Genomic DNA, 18,721 nt, shown 5'->3' with positions numbered 1-18,721 from the left:
AGAGAATCCACGAAGCCCGTCTAAAGGCGGGCTTGGACTGTAGAGGGTTAATAAATTAATAAATAAATGTGATCTACTAATCAAGCCTTTTCATTTGATACTCATATTGATGGGGTTCTGAGAAAATATGTAATGCGCCCCTTTGGATTTACATTTTTTATAAATAGCTATATTCTACTAATCAAGCGCTTTCATTCGATACCCATATTGATGGAGTTTTGAAAAAAAATATAACACCACTTTGTGGTGGCGGCCATTTTGGATTTGCATTTTTCATAAACGACTGTATTCTACTAGTCAATACCTTTCATTTGATACCCACATTTATGAGGTTTTGAGAAAATGTGTAATCCGCCATTTTTTAGTGGCCGCCATCTTGAATTTTTATTATGAAATACGCAGTTTTGTAGTGATTGCAGAGATAAAGGTATATTCCAAATTTCAGATCAATCGGTCAACAGGATGGGGTCAAATTTCTATTAATGTGGGATAGCGCTACAGACATGTTACAAACATACAAACATACAAACAGGACAAGCTAAATAAAACCGTTTAAAAAAGGTATGGGGCTGAGAGCAGACAAACGACCACAAAGAGTTAAAAACGATGTAAAAGATGTGCATGTAAGAACATTGCGTACGAGGAGCTACGAAAACAATTTAGTATTTTTGAAAAAAAACATGCACCCCGTTTTAGGGAGATCAGTAAAAGATGATGAAGGCGACATATGAAAATTTATTGACAATTTTTGCAGTAATTGGAGATTCGGGTATATCGAATCCGTTCGTTGACGATCACTTCATGATGCGCTTATACAAAAATCACTTAACACTCGTTTAGAAACCCAATTAGGGTAAGTTGGGGAAATTTGGACATATGGGGTGATTTGTACCACCCCTTTATCTCAAAAGGTACGGCTTAACTTGGATTTTTTTTATAATGTTATCTCCTTCCATTGTTGAACCGTATGTACCTAACGTAAAAAAACCTTGGTAAAATTTAACAGGTGAAGAAAACGGTAGCATGAACACAGCAAGCACTTTGATTGTCAAAAAATGTGAGTTTTCCGATCGTGGTTTTAAAGTTTTTTCCCGCTGATTAAACAAACTTTTCGTGTATTGTGCGGTAAAATTCTGTTCGCATATAGAAGAGGAACAATTTGATGCAGCGAAACTGTAAGTTTGATAAAAATAAATGAAATTAATTGCATTTTAATTTTTGCATGTTGAGTTGTCCTACAAATTGCTTTTCTTTGGTCTAATTGATTCCGTATGCCACTAAATTACAAAAAAATGATGGGCCGACAACGTTGGAGGAAGTAGAAGCTCGAAAGAGCAACGCAGGCCATCAAGGACGGATTATCTTTGACCAAGCATCGAAAATGTTTGAAAATGCCCGAACAACAGTGAAAAGATCAATGCAGAATTCGAAATGGTCTCAATGCATTTTTTCTGGTGTGGAATGTGGCCAAGACACCTGATATCGATCCCAGAACACTGTTACTGATTGAAATATTATCGTGAATTACTTTACATAAACATAAATATGTTTTTTTGTTCGATGAATCAGACACTGGCCCAAATCATCCCGCATCAAATTTTAATGTCCAATAATCATCTCTTTTATTTGTTGAAATAGTTGGTAATTTGAAGCTAGATTTAATGATTAATCATTATTGATTGAGAGAAAACAAGTGTAGCTCAGTGTTCAATGTAACATTTTTTTATTTAGATCGTATTGGTTTGGAAATATTAGGCCATTAGCTTAGGGGATCCAAATTCCCTTCATTTTCCCTACTGTCCGATCATCTCAGAATCTAGATTCATTCTGAAGATCAGTCAATTAATGCCGTACAACACTGTGGAGTTTTCAACAAGTTATAACCTTGGAAATGCGAAAATAATTCAAACATCTGCAACAGAAATCGAATGGTTCAATATTAATTTGATCGATGGCAGTCAAAATATGAAGAAAATCAGCATGTCCTTGATTCTTCAAAAATGTACTGCGGTACTGACTTCAGGCTTCAAGTTGGGTTGTAAATCTTCGCAAGAAAAAAAAACTGCCGTCCGGTTTTGTCTAACAGAAAAGAAAACTCACCTGTCATGCCGGATGAATTCGACATCGTGGCCTGCATGACACGTTTTGATGCAGTTCACACAAATCGCGTTCCGGTCGGTCGTATTACACGTGTGACACCGGTAGAAATCGTGCATCGGAAACGAGGTATACGAACTGATCTTGTACAGACATTGGCCCCCGGAAACCGCCTTCTCTACCTCGTCCTGATTGTTGAAGATCTTATTGCCCCGAGTGATTGGCTGCACCCCACTAGCCAGGCAAAGTCCACCGAACTTATTGTTGAAGATTTGATTGAATTCCAGAGTGGCCGTGGCATTGTTCGTGATCTCTACCCCCGCAGCCAGTCCATCAAATATCCGGTTTCGTTTCAGGATCGGGTGACTCTGGGTCGATATTAGTACTCCGGCCTGGGTGTTCCGAAAAATATCATTCTCCTCCAGAATACCTTTCCCGCCGTTGAATATACATATGCCTCCGTCTCGTCCATCGTAGATTTTGTTCCGTTTGAGCGTAGGATTCGAATCAGTCTTGATCCAGACACCGGCCATAGCATTGTCGAATATTTCGTTCTGCTCCAATAAGCCCAGTCCTCCGTTGTACACTAACACTCCACCGTTTTGACCACCCCAAATCTTGTTGCCTCGAATCACCGGATTACTTCCCGTTCGAATTTGTACTCCCGAATACAGATGGTTGAAGATGTCATTGTCTTCCAGCTTTCCGTGGCCATTATCGTAGAAATAAACCCCAACCTGTTTGCCCGAGTGAATTCGGTTCCGCCTCAGCACCGGCGTACTTCCGGTGGTAATCCAAACACCGGCCAGTGTGTTCGCGTATACTTCGTTTTCCTCGATCAGTCCCTGACCTTTCTCGTGCACGTAGATTCCCCCATGCTGACCGTGGTGAATTTTATTATGCCGCACAATCGGATCGCTCGTCGTACGAATCTGGATTCCAGCCAACGCATTTCCGTATATGTTGTTATGCTCGATCAGTCCCCGACCCTCGCCAAAAATATACACTCCACCCTGATGGCCGTTGTAGATTTCGTTTTTGCGAATAGTTGGATTGCTGTTGGAAGTGATCCAAACACCTGTGTGAAAAAACATGCGATATTAGACGAATATGTTGCTGTCTGTTTGATGTTGTCGATAAAAAAATCCTTACTTACCCGCAAAGTTATTGGAATGAATTTTGTTCTCAATGAACTGACCCAGTCCATTCTCGTGTACGTAAATACCTCCGGTTTGGCCGTGATGGATCTCGCATTTGACAACCGTAGGATTGGCTCCGGCTTTCACCTCGAATCCCGCTATTCGATTGTTATGAATGTCGTTCTTCTCGAAATATCCCTGCGGTAAAGGAAAGAATTAAGTTACAACTGGTGCGGCAATTTCGGTGTTTCATGACTAACCATTCCATTGTCAAAAGTGAATATTCCCACGTCCCGACCGTGGTGAATATGGTTTTCGCGCATTATTGGACTAGCATAATTTTTCACCCAGATCCCGGCCAGTGCGTTCCGGCTGATCTCATTGTGCTCGTACGTGCCCTGGGCATAATCCGTCACGTACAGACCGACGTTTTCGCAGTCACTGATGTCACAGTACTTGATCAGCGGGTTGGCGCCCACACCGCTGACACACACCGCCGCACCAACTGGAAATGCAGAAGAGTATGAAATGAACCAAACTGTTCTACATATATGGACGCCGTACGCTGCACACTTACCAACCGAGGTACTCCTAATGATGCAATGGTCGATCGTAGGACTGCAATTCTCGCTCACTTCTAAGCAGTAATGCTTGTGATGCGGCACCGTCGAGGTAACGTCCGGTGAGAACTTCAGCGTCATATGGCCTACGTACGCGTGTTTGGCGCCCTCCACAAACATCACAGTCGACTCGGACTCTCGTTCCAGAATGATCGATTCCGCCACATTGCCCGAAGCCGCTCCAATAAGCGCCACGTCGGAATCAATCACCAAAAATTCACCACGATACGTTCCGTGGTGAAGGAAGATAAGTGAACCATTATTCTCCGGCGGATAATTTTCGTCACTTCCTCCTCCCCCTCCAACTACACAACCGGAGGAATTGGAACCGGAGTTGCTACTAGAACTACTATTATTGGCATTATTACTACTACTATTGTTGTTACTACTACTATTGCTTCCGCCCATCACACCGCCGTTGTTGGCCGAATTTTTCTCATCGGCGTAGTCCAACGCCGCTTGTACCGTGTTGAAGTACGCCTTGTTACGGCCCTGATACCGCCGATCCTGGAAACCGGACCGCACATGAATCCCGCGATAAAGCTGCCGGAAGCTCTCCTTCCACGGGTTCGCGTAATCCGAATCATCCGGCTTGACGAAGATAAACTTGCAAGGTTCGGGATTGAATAGCGGCATATCGTACTCGTACACACTCTGATAGAGTCGCTTCCACAGCTCCGTGTCATTGGCGATCGTCTGGAAGCGCTTGCACACCAGTGATACCCGACAGAGATCATGTTCGAGCAGGTAGGAAAATATCGTTAGCAGTACTTCATCCGGCATCTCATATTGTAAATAGTGCGCAGCCGACTGTAAGCAATGCGTGGACAACGTGGCAGTAGCGGAAGTAACCGTGCAATTGCCATTGCTACTACCAGCCACGGCACTGCCAACTGCTGAAGCCGATGTTTCCGTGCTGGTGGAATAAGTACGTCTAGGCCGCTTTCGCGCCGGAAGCATGTATGCAGCGTTGCCGTCGTAGGCTAGAGATTGATATTGGGACTGTAGAAGACTATGGCTACTGCTGGTGCTGGGATTTCCTCCAGAGGATGATGGTCCGGTTCCGCCCGAGCCACCGGAACTACTTGATCCGGCCAGCCAGCTGCCCGAGTCGTGCGCTGCCAGTGGCGATTTTTTTCTTAAATCATACGGCGAGTTTGAGTTCTGTTTGACCTCGGACGGTGCGACCGAGGAAATGGCATTCGAGGACACTACAGGAGCGGACGACGTCGACGCGGAGGACGATCCCGTTGCTAGAGAGGATGACGACGCCGAGGATGATGCCCCACCGATGGTCGACAGCGAGGAGTTGGCAGAGGAGCATCCTTGCGATGACGACGGAGACGCCGACGTCGAGGAAGATGACGCGGAGGAGGACGAAGGAGCTGCACTCGTACCTGTGCTGCTCGGCGTGATAGGATTGTTTGAGTTATTTACACTGCTACTATTGGTTGCGTTACTACTATTACTGCTGCTGTTAGATGAGCTGGAAGAGGCGGGATTGGCGGACGATCCTGAACCGGGTGCAGCCGCCAAAGCTGGACCACTATTTGGCTGGCCGGCGGGGGCGGCCCCTGCGTTTGGGGCCGGAATGTTCTGGCATGGTGGTTCGAGTGCTGAAAAAATAAGAGAAACCATTTAGTGAGTACTAAACTAGACACTGTGTGATAATGCACCTGAGTGGACGCGAATTCTGTGACTATTAACGCGTTGCATCGAAACACATTTATGAATGAATCAGTGGTGGTGTAACAAGCAGAGAAGAAATTGTGATTGAAAGTAAAATACTTTCCAACCATGGGACGGAAAAAGCTGTCGACGGTGCGGTGTTACGTGCGTGGGGGATCAAAAATAGATTCTTTATGATTTCTTATATTTATATGAAACTGCACCACATTCGCGCTGCCGCCGTTTTGGGTGAGCAGCAAGTGCAACCGTTTCGAGAATTGATATAAACCCCTCATCTTAACATTTTTAACTGGCATCATTGTTAAAATCCATGATTTATTGCAGGGAAATAATAGCAGAATATGTGTTTGTATATTTATATATACAATCGCAAGAGCGTATTTCATTTTTCGTAACATTGTGAAATATTTTCAACAAGATTTAGGTTAATATCAGAAAACTGAATAGTTAATTTATTATTCACGCCTTAAAAACAAGGAGTAATAAACTGTGAATCACATGCCAATTGCCATTAACCCGGATTTAGTAATTAGACGATGCATTGCTGAACATGTTTTGAGGATTTTTTGTTCGGGAGTCGCTAAAATAAAGGAAAATGTATTTATGTTGTGAAATAGTCTCCTTTCAATACAACAAGCTACAAACATCGTGCTTTCCAAGAAACCTAGGTATTTTAATATTTTGACTCTCAGCCAGGGTTGCCATAATCAAATCTGTGTTTTTGGTCTCAAAAAATCTTTTTATCTGAGTTTTTCATCCAAAAATCTGTATCGAAATCTGTATTAAATTCATAAGTCCAATTTTGAAGTGTAATCTCAGCATTAGTATCATTGATTGGCATAGTTGTTGATTGTATCCACGTAAAAAATCGCGTTCACTGTGCTTTAGTAGGAAAAAGATAAGCAATGTTATTATTTATTGTAAAGCTAGCCGATGACGCAGAATTTTGTATTTTTCGCTTTAGATTGAACATGAGAAAGCAGTACTACACGCTACCTATGAATGCCAAAATGACTCTGATTTAGACTGATTCGAATGCCATATGAATAAAATTGGTGAGTTGGGAAACAATATTACTGAGATCAAGCCATTTAGTATTGGATCGTTATTTTGAAAAATCTGTAAATCTATATGAAAACCAAATAAAATCTGTAATCTGTATCTACAGATTCTTGGTTTCCAATAGTCTGAAAAATCTGTATAAATACAGATTATTCTGTAGGTATGGTAACCCTGCTCTCAGCCAGTGGTTCATGTTAAAATTGAGTAAATAAAACGAGTAAATTTTCGATGCCAAATGACTTAAAAATGCATGAAACGTCGAAATCTGGGGTCATCTCGAAACTAAATTGTTGGCCGAAAATCGACCTTCTCAGACTTAGTCTGAGTGGCTATGAAGGTATGTTAAAACATTAATCATCGAATTTCAAGAACTGACCATGTGCATTTTGTTTATTGGTCCATAAAAATGACCTGTGCAAAATTTCAGCTCCATCGAACATAATTTAGGGGTGCCTTAAAACGCTCGATCGGGATGTTTTGTGGAACCTGAGAGGATAACCGATAGATCTCCTGTGAAATCTATAAGATATGTAATACGTCGGGCGTGTTCTTTATTGAACTTCAATTGCGACGGCGGAGAGGTATTTTGGGAAACCTGAGAAAGTAACCGTGAAAACTTCTCCAAAATCATTCGGAACACTCTGTTAGTTTTAACAATGTAATCAAAAGGGAGACGGGTTAAAAGCAGTTATCGAGATTTTATTTTTCCCGGATTATAACAGCATGTCCCCTAACAAGTGAGAAGAAAACAGTTTCGTTAAATTTTGATTTGTTCTTCAAAATAGTGAAATGAATATTAATTGTTCATTTTGGTCTAGCAAAAAAAAAAAAAGAATACATGTCGTGTATTTGAAAGCAAAGCATAAAAAGCCAGTCACTAATATTTCGTGTGTCCTCTTTTGGCACAAATGACTGCCTGCAGACGTCATGGCAGGCTTTCGACCAAAGTTTTGCAGGTAATGTTGATCAATTTGTTCCACGTCGTTGAAAGTTCCTCAAACAGCAGAGTTTTGTTGGTCACCGTGCTTTTATCCATTTTTTGATCAAGAATCAACCACAGTTTTTCGATCGGATTCAGATCGGGTGATTGTGGCGGCCAATCCATCAACTCCACACAAGATTGACGGAAGTAGGACATCATTTTATGTGCCGTATGCTTTGGATCGTTGTCTTGCTGAAAGATCCAATCCTTCGGAAATCCGATTTTCCGTGCAGAGCTCTTCAAATGATGCATAAGGATATCGATGAACTTGTCAGCATTCATTATACCATCGATCTAAACCAGGTTTCCAACACCCCCAGACCATGATGTTGCCGTCAGCGTGAAATCGACAGCGAAATTTCGACTTTCATGAACCAATGTAGAAATCTTGTATTGCAATCCAAAAACAATATTCGTGGTGATAACTGATAACATACTTTTGTAAAACAGACCATTCACGAACAAAGAGGAACAATTCCAAACAGTGTATTCTTTATTATTGTCAGTACTGTAATTTCGGATGGATTCACTTGCGGCTACGATATTTTCGATGTTTCGTGCTTTTTTTAATAATTATTAACCCTCCTGTACTCGCGTGCAAAATCATAACACGTATACTCGCGCACGGTGTCACAGACCGAAAATTGAACTTCTCTGTATTGTTGCCATTGGGTATTTTTCGGGCATTATTGGCATTTATTTGAAGAAAAAGGTATGATTGAATGAAAAAACTCCAAATAATATGTTTTCTTCGTCTTTATTATATTTTAATAGTCATCTAATTCAGCCTCCTCAAAATTGAGTAATTGTTGATACTCCAACATAAATAACGAAATTAGGATTTTTCACTGTTATTAATTAAAAGTAAGCAAAGTATAATTCATGAAAGTATAAAGAGCTATAAAATGACATAAAAACGTATTAATCGATTGTGGTTTCATTGGAGTAAGAATAAGAACATAGCATAACTGCATGCTCGAAACAAACATATTTTTTACATTTCTTGCAGTTGTTGCGTGTTTAACGGGTCTTTTATCGAAGAGAAGAATGTATAACGACCTTCTAGATAATTACCAGATGATAAAGATTCTGGAATATAAAGTTTGCATATTTCTAATATTATTTGTCTCTGGTTTTTCGGTAAACTAAGAATTAATGCCTTTTTAGATGGGGCATAAAAAGATGATATAAAAGGATTTCTAGGAACTTCCTTTTCTTTAAGAGACGAATGAACTCTCAGAGTTTAAAGTCTCTCTAATTCAATACCTTCCTTCCTTCCTTCCTTTTCTTTTTCTCGTTTTCTTGTCGATATTGTTAATTATAGGAAAAATATCCCCGAAACTATAACTGTTAAAATTACCATAAGCTACCGATTAGTTTATAGTTTACTGTTTACAATTCTTCCATAAATGAAATTCTTTCACAAGTGTGTATATGTATGACCATTATATTTAGCGAATAATTATACGAAAGTCAAACATTTATATTTTGCTATTGAACGTATGAATCTAACGACGAATATATCGACGAATAGTTAATATATGGATCCGTTCAATCCAGTTACAAAAGAGACTGAAATCAAATAAGAATAGTCCGGTAATGATCTTATGCATTATTGTTGGCCTACCCATTAGGCCAGCGCGCCCACCTTTCACCTGTATCGATCTTGACAGCCGACAGCATCGAAGTAACAGGTTAGTTCTGTCACTGCTGATAATAAGAACGATCCAAACTGTTTAATACTCGATTTAATCAAGTTGTGAGCATTCGCGTGTAAGTGGTTGCATTCCACCAAAGTTTGTGGCCAGTTATCTTTCGCGATATAAAGAGCTGCGAATCAATTTCAATTCGAATAGACACAGTGAAATTCGACCTATCAGTTTACGCAGTAAATGGTCGCGAATCTGTGTTCTAAGGTTAAACAGGTATTCCTTCTAAGCCCAAGTTTAAGGAGAACCGGACTAAAATCACTAAAATAATAGTGCTCTAGAACTGAACACGAGAAATATCGAAGGGGAATTAAACGTGAGTAACATAATTATCATTGAGAAACAAACAACGCATAGGAAGTAAATCGAATGAGAAACGGCCAGTTTAATCAATGATTTGATCGAGTGAATGGATTAAGTCCATAGAGAGAAAAACAATTACCCGTAGGACAATGAATGAATTATCATCATGAAATTATTATTACCATGAATGAAATATCATTATTATTGTACAGTCAACTCTCCCTAACTCGATGTTCTGTATCTCGATATGTTCCCTAACTCGATGGGTTTCGTGGCACCTTTGATTGATTTTACAAGCATTCTTCTCTCCATAACTCGATACCTCCCTAACTCGATGGTCCCTTGAATATCGAGTTAGGGAGAGTTGACTGTAAATATGAATTATATACTGTTATTATCACCAATGTTGCAACAATCACTATTTTTGTGCTTCATTAGGTTCATGTGAATTGTAGTACATTTACTATTACTATTATTATTATATTATATTACTATTATTATTATAATTATATATATCATTAATACTAAAATAACTCTGTAATTCAACAGGAAAATTATATTCTCCATTTGACTAAACGGATCAAGTGTATTTAATTCATTTCCGCTGCGGAGAATTATAATTTTGGAATCCCGTTGGAATAAATCCAACAATTATATTCAATAAATATTTCACGCCACTAAAATTAATTTATATATTTCATTCAACAATATTCTAGAATATGAAAAAAGGCACTTGTTCAAAAAAGTTACTCCTATACTCGCGTCGGTGTGTCAGACCGAAAGTATTAAAAAAGTGACACACGTCCCCTTCTTACCAACACATGCGATACGCTAAACGATGACGAACGATGAATAACGAAGCTAGAAAGAATCGCAAAGCCGTAGTGTTGATATTTTCTGAAAAATGAACGAATTATTGATTTCTCGGGCTGACAGACCAATGCGCGAGTATAGGAGTGTTAAGCGTTGCTCGTTCGTGTTCACCATGATGAAAGTGTTGATTTTGTCAAACGTTTGGACATTGACAGATCATTAAAATGTTATAAGGTATCGTTCACACGAAGACATAAAACTGTCAAGTCGCTACCGGATGAGCTTCACCAAAACACGATGACGAATCACATAAAATTGCTAAGTTTAAGGTGCCAGCTGTCAACACGAACCACACAACTACAGCAGTGAAGGCGCCAGTGGTTTGTGTGGTTAGTGTAATGTCCTCACAACCCTACCGGTCTGGTTTCAATCCCAGCTGTCGTGATTGGGATTTTCTTAGCCGAAAATTTCTGGCTACGTCTTCCTTTGGAAAGGAAATAAAGCTGGCTCATGAGTTATTCAGTCTGATAGGTAGGAAACAGATGATGGAGTCGCCTCTTTGGTGTCTGTGATTGGTACTAAACCAGGCGGAAATATGCCGAAGCAAAATGAGCGAAGATAAAAAAGATGCCAACTAGGGTTGGTCGATGATCCAAATGCTCATTATTGAACCAAAATCAAGAGACGAAATAAAGTAATGAAATAAACGCTGAACACTGAATAAGCAGGTTCCAGGACTTTTCTAACTTTCGTTTCAAAGCTGACTTCAAGATTAGGAAACACATAGAACTTCAAAAATGTGTTCCGTCGCACAATAAGGTGGGCTTTTTCATATACACATGGCAAATGGTACGATTTATGACGATATTTTTTCCCCTGCAATGGGGAGTCGTGTTGTTGAGCACCTTCATTTCTCTTGGATGATTACAGTGTGCCTGCTAACATCGAACGTCTTGCAGAATTAGATTTAGTTTCTTGTTGAAACCATGGAATTTGTCCGACAAATACATCATTCCTACTTGCACTGAAAATGCGTTTCTTCGAGTTTGGAATTTCATTCGGGTACTTATATATTACGCAAGTGATACTGCGATGAAACGACAAAGTTCCGCTATGGAAAGCAGAACCACTGGAGTAGAATGACACAACCACGTACACATTTATCATTTTTCAGATGTGAATCATTTTTTTTTGCCAGTTTAAAAAATACATACTCAATAAAATGTCTAGGTTGATGAATACTGTTTTATCGTCACCTCGAAAGTGTTTTAAGGGTCGAGGTAAATCTACCTGCGTATTGCTTTTCTCTTCCCAAAACCAAAATCAACTTAACAGTTCATCCCCAGGTAAACAAACATGATTTCGCTTTGCGCAATCGTATTTTTCCATCAGAAGCATCCGACCGATGTTCTGTCCATCCCGATTTTTTTTCCTCTACCTACATCATCCCCTTAATCAAATCATTCCGCGCTAAACTGTACATCGTCAGGAAGCCGGTTGCCCTCCATCAATGAAAAAATGCAGTCCAGTTGCTTTTTAAAACAGGCAGCCTGCCCCTATGCAGCTTTCGCCGTTTGCAAGGACCATGATGAGATGCTGTGTGTGGCTCAACCCACCGAATCCCAGCGGACTCGTTACTCAGACGGTGGTGCCGCATTAATCGGTCCCGTCGCGCACTGGTGCTCTCGTTATGGCCGACAAAAATAATCGATAGTGTAGCAGTGGCGATCACAAGCGCAACCATTCGCAACCATACTTTCTGTGGAGCAAACACAACATGGTTCGCATCATCAGTCCGCGGTCCAGTTTTATGAATTGAACCTCTGGGTGTGTGATAAAGGGTGAGAAAAAAAGCTGCAAACTGATATTACCGTGTGCTGGCTGTTGGTAAAGGGACAACAACGCGAAAGAGAGAAAAACAAGTTGAACACTTGCATCCAAAGTACACAGGAGGAAGAAAGAAATATATGTGCGTGACATGACGAAAAAAGCTGTGGGAATCCAAAAGTAAAAACAAGTACCGAAAGGCATCAACAAATAACGATGACAACAACAGAAAACAACAAGGGGGAAAGAAAAAACAACAACAGAAATCCAGTTCTGTTGTTGTTGCTGATGGTACTGCTCCTACTAGACGACTTATGAGATGTGAAGATGCTATTGTGATGAATGAACACGGTAGAGATGCTGCGGAATAGGTTCCTGCAACCGCTGTGTCCAATGATGGGGGATAGCTTCTTCCATTTCCGTATGGGAGACGTTTGCGGAACGATAGTGTCTGGGTCAGAAGAAGACAGTGCGATGGGCAATATTTTGGAGGTCAGTCACTCATTATTCGACCGAAATATTTCTTTACTTGGTGAATTACTTGGTGAATGGTCGGTTGCAACTAGATGTTGTACTTCAGTCAGCATTCAGTTTATTCAGCCCTAGACGAGATTACTGCAAGTAGTATTGTTGTGTTCTTATGAATCATTTGTATTATGTAATATAATGAAGTTTGCTGCATTATTTAGTCAATTTAAATCACTGACAAAATTCATTCAACTATAAAAAGTGTATGGAATGATAAGGATTGTAAAAAAACTGATAAAGCATTATGAGAAAGCTTTGTGCAAAATATTATTCAATTCTATTATCAAAATCAATGCTTTGTTATAAATTTGTTTTTTGTTTCATCGATAAATTTACTTTAGCACTTTACTTTACTTTAGCAATGTGCTTCATCATTTTTGGTAGAACGGATACGAAACCAAATTGCCGTATTTGGTCCGATAAGCAACCACAAACCATACAAAAGCTGCCAATGAATCCCGAAAAATGTACTGTTTGGTGCGGTTTGTGGTCCAGTGGAATCATTGGCCCGTACTTTTTTAACCTTCCTATACTCGCGCATAGGTCTGACAGACCGAGAGTAAATGAGGTGACTGAATTAAAACTATTAAAACTGAATGGAGTTAATGAAAAAATATTTTTATACAAGTTACGATTTTGCGCGCGAGAACAACGAGAAGTCAACATCACACGTGTTATCGATGAGATACCAGCTCGAAAAATAACTCAAAATTGGACTTCCGCCCTTTGAGGGTGACACCCACGACCGTGATAATTATATTTGTTTCTATTTAGTGATTGGTGTCATTATTTAGAGAAGCATTTCAACATTTTTCATGAAGTGCCGTTCTCAATTTTCGACAACGATCCAATCATGTCAGGTTCAGAGTTCAGAGGAGTTCAGGTTTTGTAGAGAAAGCAAAACAAAAAAGCCGTATCCAAAGGTTTGTAAACTACTATTCGAACTTACGAGGACAACATACTGGAAATTTTGCTTGCTGTAGGTCGTTTTCATTCAGAATTACAAGAGCGATCAAATTCGCCAAAGAAGTGCAATTCAAGCATTCAAGCAAGATATATGTTAGCAGCATCTGACAGCGAATTGGAAACGTTAATTTCCAAACTTGCAAATTTTTACGACAAAGTTTCGGAAAGCGAGTAGTTGCTAAATATACCAAGATAGATTAACCTGGACGATGCCAATCATTAATGTGCATTGGAAGTAATACAGTTCACCATGAAATAGAACTTCTAAGAAATGCTTCCAAATCTTGCAGTGAGTTTGAAATTACTACTAACGATTTGCGTTTTTGTGGCACCTATTGAAAGAAGCTTATGAAAACTGAAATAAATTTAAAAAATACTTGCATCAACGATGAGACCGGCATGTTTAAATGGATTGGCTTTGTTGTCAATAGAAAGCAAATTTACGAGCTCTGTGTACTCTGTTAACTCTGGTCGGACAATTTGCTGTTAAATCGAGATGTGTAATGATTTTACGATTTGTTGTTCGTGATGTTTTTCTGTTTAGTTTTTCAGTGCACTGTTTTGACAGATCACAAGTAATGTCGAAACTAAAGTTGCAAGTGTTCATTTCCATTTCATTATGGGAAGCCTTACAAACGAAAAAAAAAACTTGATAATCATTGAATCTTATTATCAAAATCAATGCTCTGTTAAAAATGTCTTCAGCGATGAATCACATGTTTGGTTTAACGGATACGTTGATAAGCAAAATTGTCGTATTTGGTTCCATGAGTTCCATGAGAAAAATGTTTGTTCGGTGCAGGTTGTGGTCCGGAGGAATCATTGACTCGTACTTCTTTAACCGTTTGAGTACGGGTAAAATTTTGTGAGCATATGCCAAAAATCCGGTTGAGTTTGGGCAACATTTACAACATTTAAACATTAAACATTGATTTAAAGGATTGAGTTTTAACTCCCAATGATAAATTTTATATTTTTTACAATTTTCCTGTTTTTTTGTTAATTAAAAAACAAACGCTTAAAAATCATCATTTATATTAATTATAATCATATTTATTATGATTAACCTCAAATTTAGTGTTCTTACATCAGTAAATTTGATTTTTCATGTGAGAATGAAAACAAAGACTTGATAACAAGATTTAACTGGAGGGGTGACACCCAAGACACCCGCCCCAGGTGTCACCCGGGCACGCTACGCAACTGTGTATAGGTCACTAGGATGGTATTCGGTGTCTGTAGAAGAGTATATCTCTTTGACGTAGGACCTTCATTTCAGTACCGGATGTAAGTTCAATGTGTTATAATTGGAGTGCAAGGTTTTGAACGTTAAAACATCTTAGCCGGCTGGACGGAGATGTATGATAATCACTTCATTCAAAAGACCCACACAGAAATCACACGCATCTGTATATAAGCCGGTGCCCGCTCGGAAATCCATTTACAGGTCGGACTCGATTATATATGATTCGATTGTATACAATTTTAGACTCGATTATATACAGTTCGAAGAAAACAATTTTTTTATATATTAAATATGACTTGTTGGGGGGTCTTCGTAGCCACTTGTTACGAGTTCGCTCACCAAGCGATCGATCGTGAGTTCAAACTCAGGGCCCTCAATTGACCATCTTTGTGTTGTTATAGAATAACTACGTCCATGCAACCATCATCAGCGATGGAAATCGATCCACGGTGGAACAAAGATCGATTCATCCATACAACTGCTCTGCTCTGCAAAAAACATCGGGCTGCTGTTCTATAAATAACTCAACAATGATCAATATCAACTGTCTCCGCTGTCCGGTCTTCTGAACAATGGAAGAACAAAAAGAATACCCTTACGCCTAAATGGCTACCCCTGTGTGATTTACCTTACTGTAATGGAACAGATAACTTAACGCCTAAATGGCTACTACTAACTACTGTGTAATTTACAACTTATGGAAACATAAACATATGTACATGTACACGATTGAAACCCTGGTCCTGTTACAGCTAAAATGCTAATGAGCCTAATAAATAAATAAATGGGATAAAAAAAATATATGACTTGTTCTAAGAGAAAATCGAATGGGTCAACGTTAAAGTGAAAGTTAATTGGCTATTAGGAACGAGTAGAGTAAAGTAAAAATCGTGATTTTGGTAGATTTTAGTTGCAGATTCACCAGGAATGGTTTAAAATGAAATTTCGCTGCAAATTTAAAAAATATAGAAGTTGGGTGTAAAAGAACAAAATTAAGAATCACGCCACAAACATTGAAGTATTTTACTTCTAAAATGTTACATAAATCCACTAATTTGGAAGTTTCATATCTATATCTGTAGAAAATTTTCTTATCTTTCAAATTGAAGCGACGGATTTTTTAATTTTTTTATTTGAGAGGTTTTCAGCCTCCTGGGCTGGTTCGCATAAGCAACGGAATTGTCCTACGTCTTCAAGATTACTTGTAGAAAACTTGATGCTCTATTATCGGATATTCATTGTCCCGGCCAGTGACCATTCTACTCTGGATTCCTCGAGTCAAGAGAGACGCACCACGATTGATATAGGGTACAGACTAGGGGGCGTCGCTGATTAATTGGAGACTGCACCATCCCAAACAAGAAAATACAATGTAATACTAACCTCGAGCCAACCGCGAATCGGTTACATATTACTACCATAGTCTTAAGGCAAACATTGTCGAAATATTGAACACCCGGGCCCGTCAGGTTGACGCCATATGAGCCTTAATAAAAATATACATTTTGGATAAAAAAAACTAATTCGGACATATGCGTAGAAGGATTTTTATAATCAAACTAGCTGACTCGGCAAACTTCGTCCCGCCTTAAATTTGTTTTTTGTTATCAATACCTTAAAACATTCACGTTTTCTTACTATGAGCAAGTTCATGGGTCCAATCGCAGAACTGTTCATTGATTAATCTTCTAATAGACCCCGTTGAATTTACCTTTTACTATAAAATTCCTAGTATTTCTAACAAAACTCATCATTATAATATCAGATTATTTTCAGACACAATTCTCGTTCAAGATTTTTTAACCATTCGCAAATAACATGTTTCTCCGTTACATGGAATAAATGTTTCATACAGAAAATATTAAAGAACAGAGACAGTCCTAAATCGGACAATTCCTTCCTTGAGTTCTGCTCTTATCAACAAATTCGGCGTTACTTTTTTATTGGTATAGATAGAAGAAGATATAAGAGTGCGTTTCATCACATTAAAATCCATTTCCAGTTTCGAACAAAGATCAATTTCGCTAGCTCAAACATCAAATGGACTAACAGCACTTGTCATTATGTATTTGTAGAACATATGAGAATTCACATCCCAAATTTGGCTCCATTCGCTTGATTAGTTCTCGAGTTATGCAGAAATTTGTGTTTGTGTGCCCCCTGTAATTTGAGTTTCATTCGTATGGCAGCTCCCCTTAGTGAGGGGGGTGGAGAGTCTAACCAACATAGAAACATTTATTGCACTCTAAAACCTCCATATGCCTAATTTGGTTTCATTTGCTTGATTAATTCTCGAGGAATGCAGAAATTTGTGTTTCATTTGTATGGCAGCCCCCCTTTAGAGAGGGGGATGGATAGTTTAACCACCATAGACACATTTATTGCACTCTGAAACCTTCACATGCCATATTTGGTTTCAGTTGCTTGATTAGCTCTCTAGTAATGTAGAAAATTGTGTTTCATTTGTATGGCAGCACTTTTTCCCGCTTCTATTCTACTGCCGAACTGATCGGAGCCTCTAATGAAGAACGAACTATCGATCGATGGAAATTCGATATAAATTGTGTACAAATGGTGCCATTGGTTATGGATTCGAAAGCGGAGAATACGAAATGTCTAATATAGAGAATATTTCACCATATCAAAGAGACCGCATTATTTGTTAAAGGCAACAGTGCCAATGTTGAACGCTCACGAATGCTTTGAGTAGATTCACATATGTTCCGTGCAACGGTTGTGTATTGAATCGCACATAAGGGTTAGAGATAAAACGGATATCCGGTAACTATCCGACAACTGTGAAGGTGAGGTTACGTGAGATGCGGAGGACAGTTAAACATTACTTTGCGAAGTTCTAAGAGCGCAATGGGTTTTTGTCCAACGCTTTCTGGATCCAATATAATTAGTTATCCTGAATGGATGATATCACTTTTTTGTACGACATCTCTATCGCTCACAGGTGCTCACGGTCGCCCTCAGTGACGAATGGCCTTCCTGAAGACAGTCATCTGTTGGAGATACATGGCTATTGAGCACTGAGTAAAGCTTATCGTAGAATATCGATGCTGTTCTATCCATAGATCCGTAGTGAATACCAATCAATGCCCTCCAAAGCTTTTTTGAGATAGTCAAAAACGCAAGACGGAAAATCGGAAAATCGAGGGAAATTGATCCGGTGTTGCATAGTATCTATAAGTATCCTGGTAATCTGAAGAAGCATTCGAGCGAATGAAGCCGTTGGAGTCTCTTGTTCTTTTGTTTTAGTCATAGCTTTCACATTATAAGGCCACTGGTGTACACAGCCTTACGGATAATTAGTTCAATAATTTCTGTATTGATAAAACATTGTATTGGCCGTGTTCGAATTCTTGGTTATTTATTGCGTTATCCACGGCCACCTTGCCACTCGATTCCGCGTATAATCGTATAGCTCGAACTCGTTCATACGGAGACTCCATTACCCGGGGTTCGATTATCCGGAGTATTCCAGTTTTATTTTTTTTAAATTATTTTTATATCAGAAATATTGAATAATTTGTTCATATTATTTATAAATATCATTTGAACAAAATTGAACGTATATAGGTAGAAGAGAGGGCTGGAATAGGGATTGTTTCGTACGATTAGTTTCGATTATCCGCAGTAGTTTTGCTTTTAAAAATTACAAATTAAAATGAAAATAATAATTCAGTAATATGATTATTTGAATAATCATGGACGCAGTAAGGAAAAGGAAAGGA

At 39.1% G+C, this 18,721-nt stretch overlaps 1 protein-coding gene across 1 annotated transcript in view; it reads right to left on the bottom strand.

The window, feature by feature from the left end:
* Positions 1 to 18,721, bottom strand: part of LOC129771302 (F-box only protein 11) — a 35,525-nt gene that overhangs the window by 9,109 nt on the left and 7,695 nt on the right. The window contains exons 3-6 of the mRNA XM_055774818.1: positions 3,814 to 5,472; positions 3,497 to 3,741; positions 3,254 to 3,434; positions 2,101 to 3,175 (exon numbers count right to left, since the gene is read on the bottom strand). Of these exons, the coding sequence (XP_055630793.1) occupies positions 2,101 to 3,175; positions 3,254 to 3,434; positions 3,497 to 3,741; positions 3,814 to 5,472 (3,160 nt within the window). The remainder of the gene's footprint in view (positions 1 to 2,100; positions 3,176 to 3,253; positions 3,435 to 3,496; positions 3,742 to 3,813; positions 5,473 to 18,721) is intronic.

This window comes from Toxorhynchites rutilus, chromosome 1, assembly GCF_029784135.1.
Source record: "Toxorhynchites rutilus septentrionalis strain SRP chromosome 1, ASM2978413v1, whole genome shotgun sequence".
NCBI classification, from domain to species: Eukaryota; Metazoa; Arthropoda; class Insecta; order Diptera; family Culicidae; genus Toxorhynchites; species Toxorhynchites rutilus.
The sequence above is the reverse complement of the archived record's forward strand: the minus strand, read 5'-3'. Positions and strand labels throughout refer to the sequence as shown.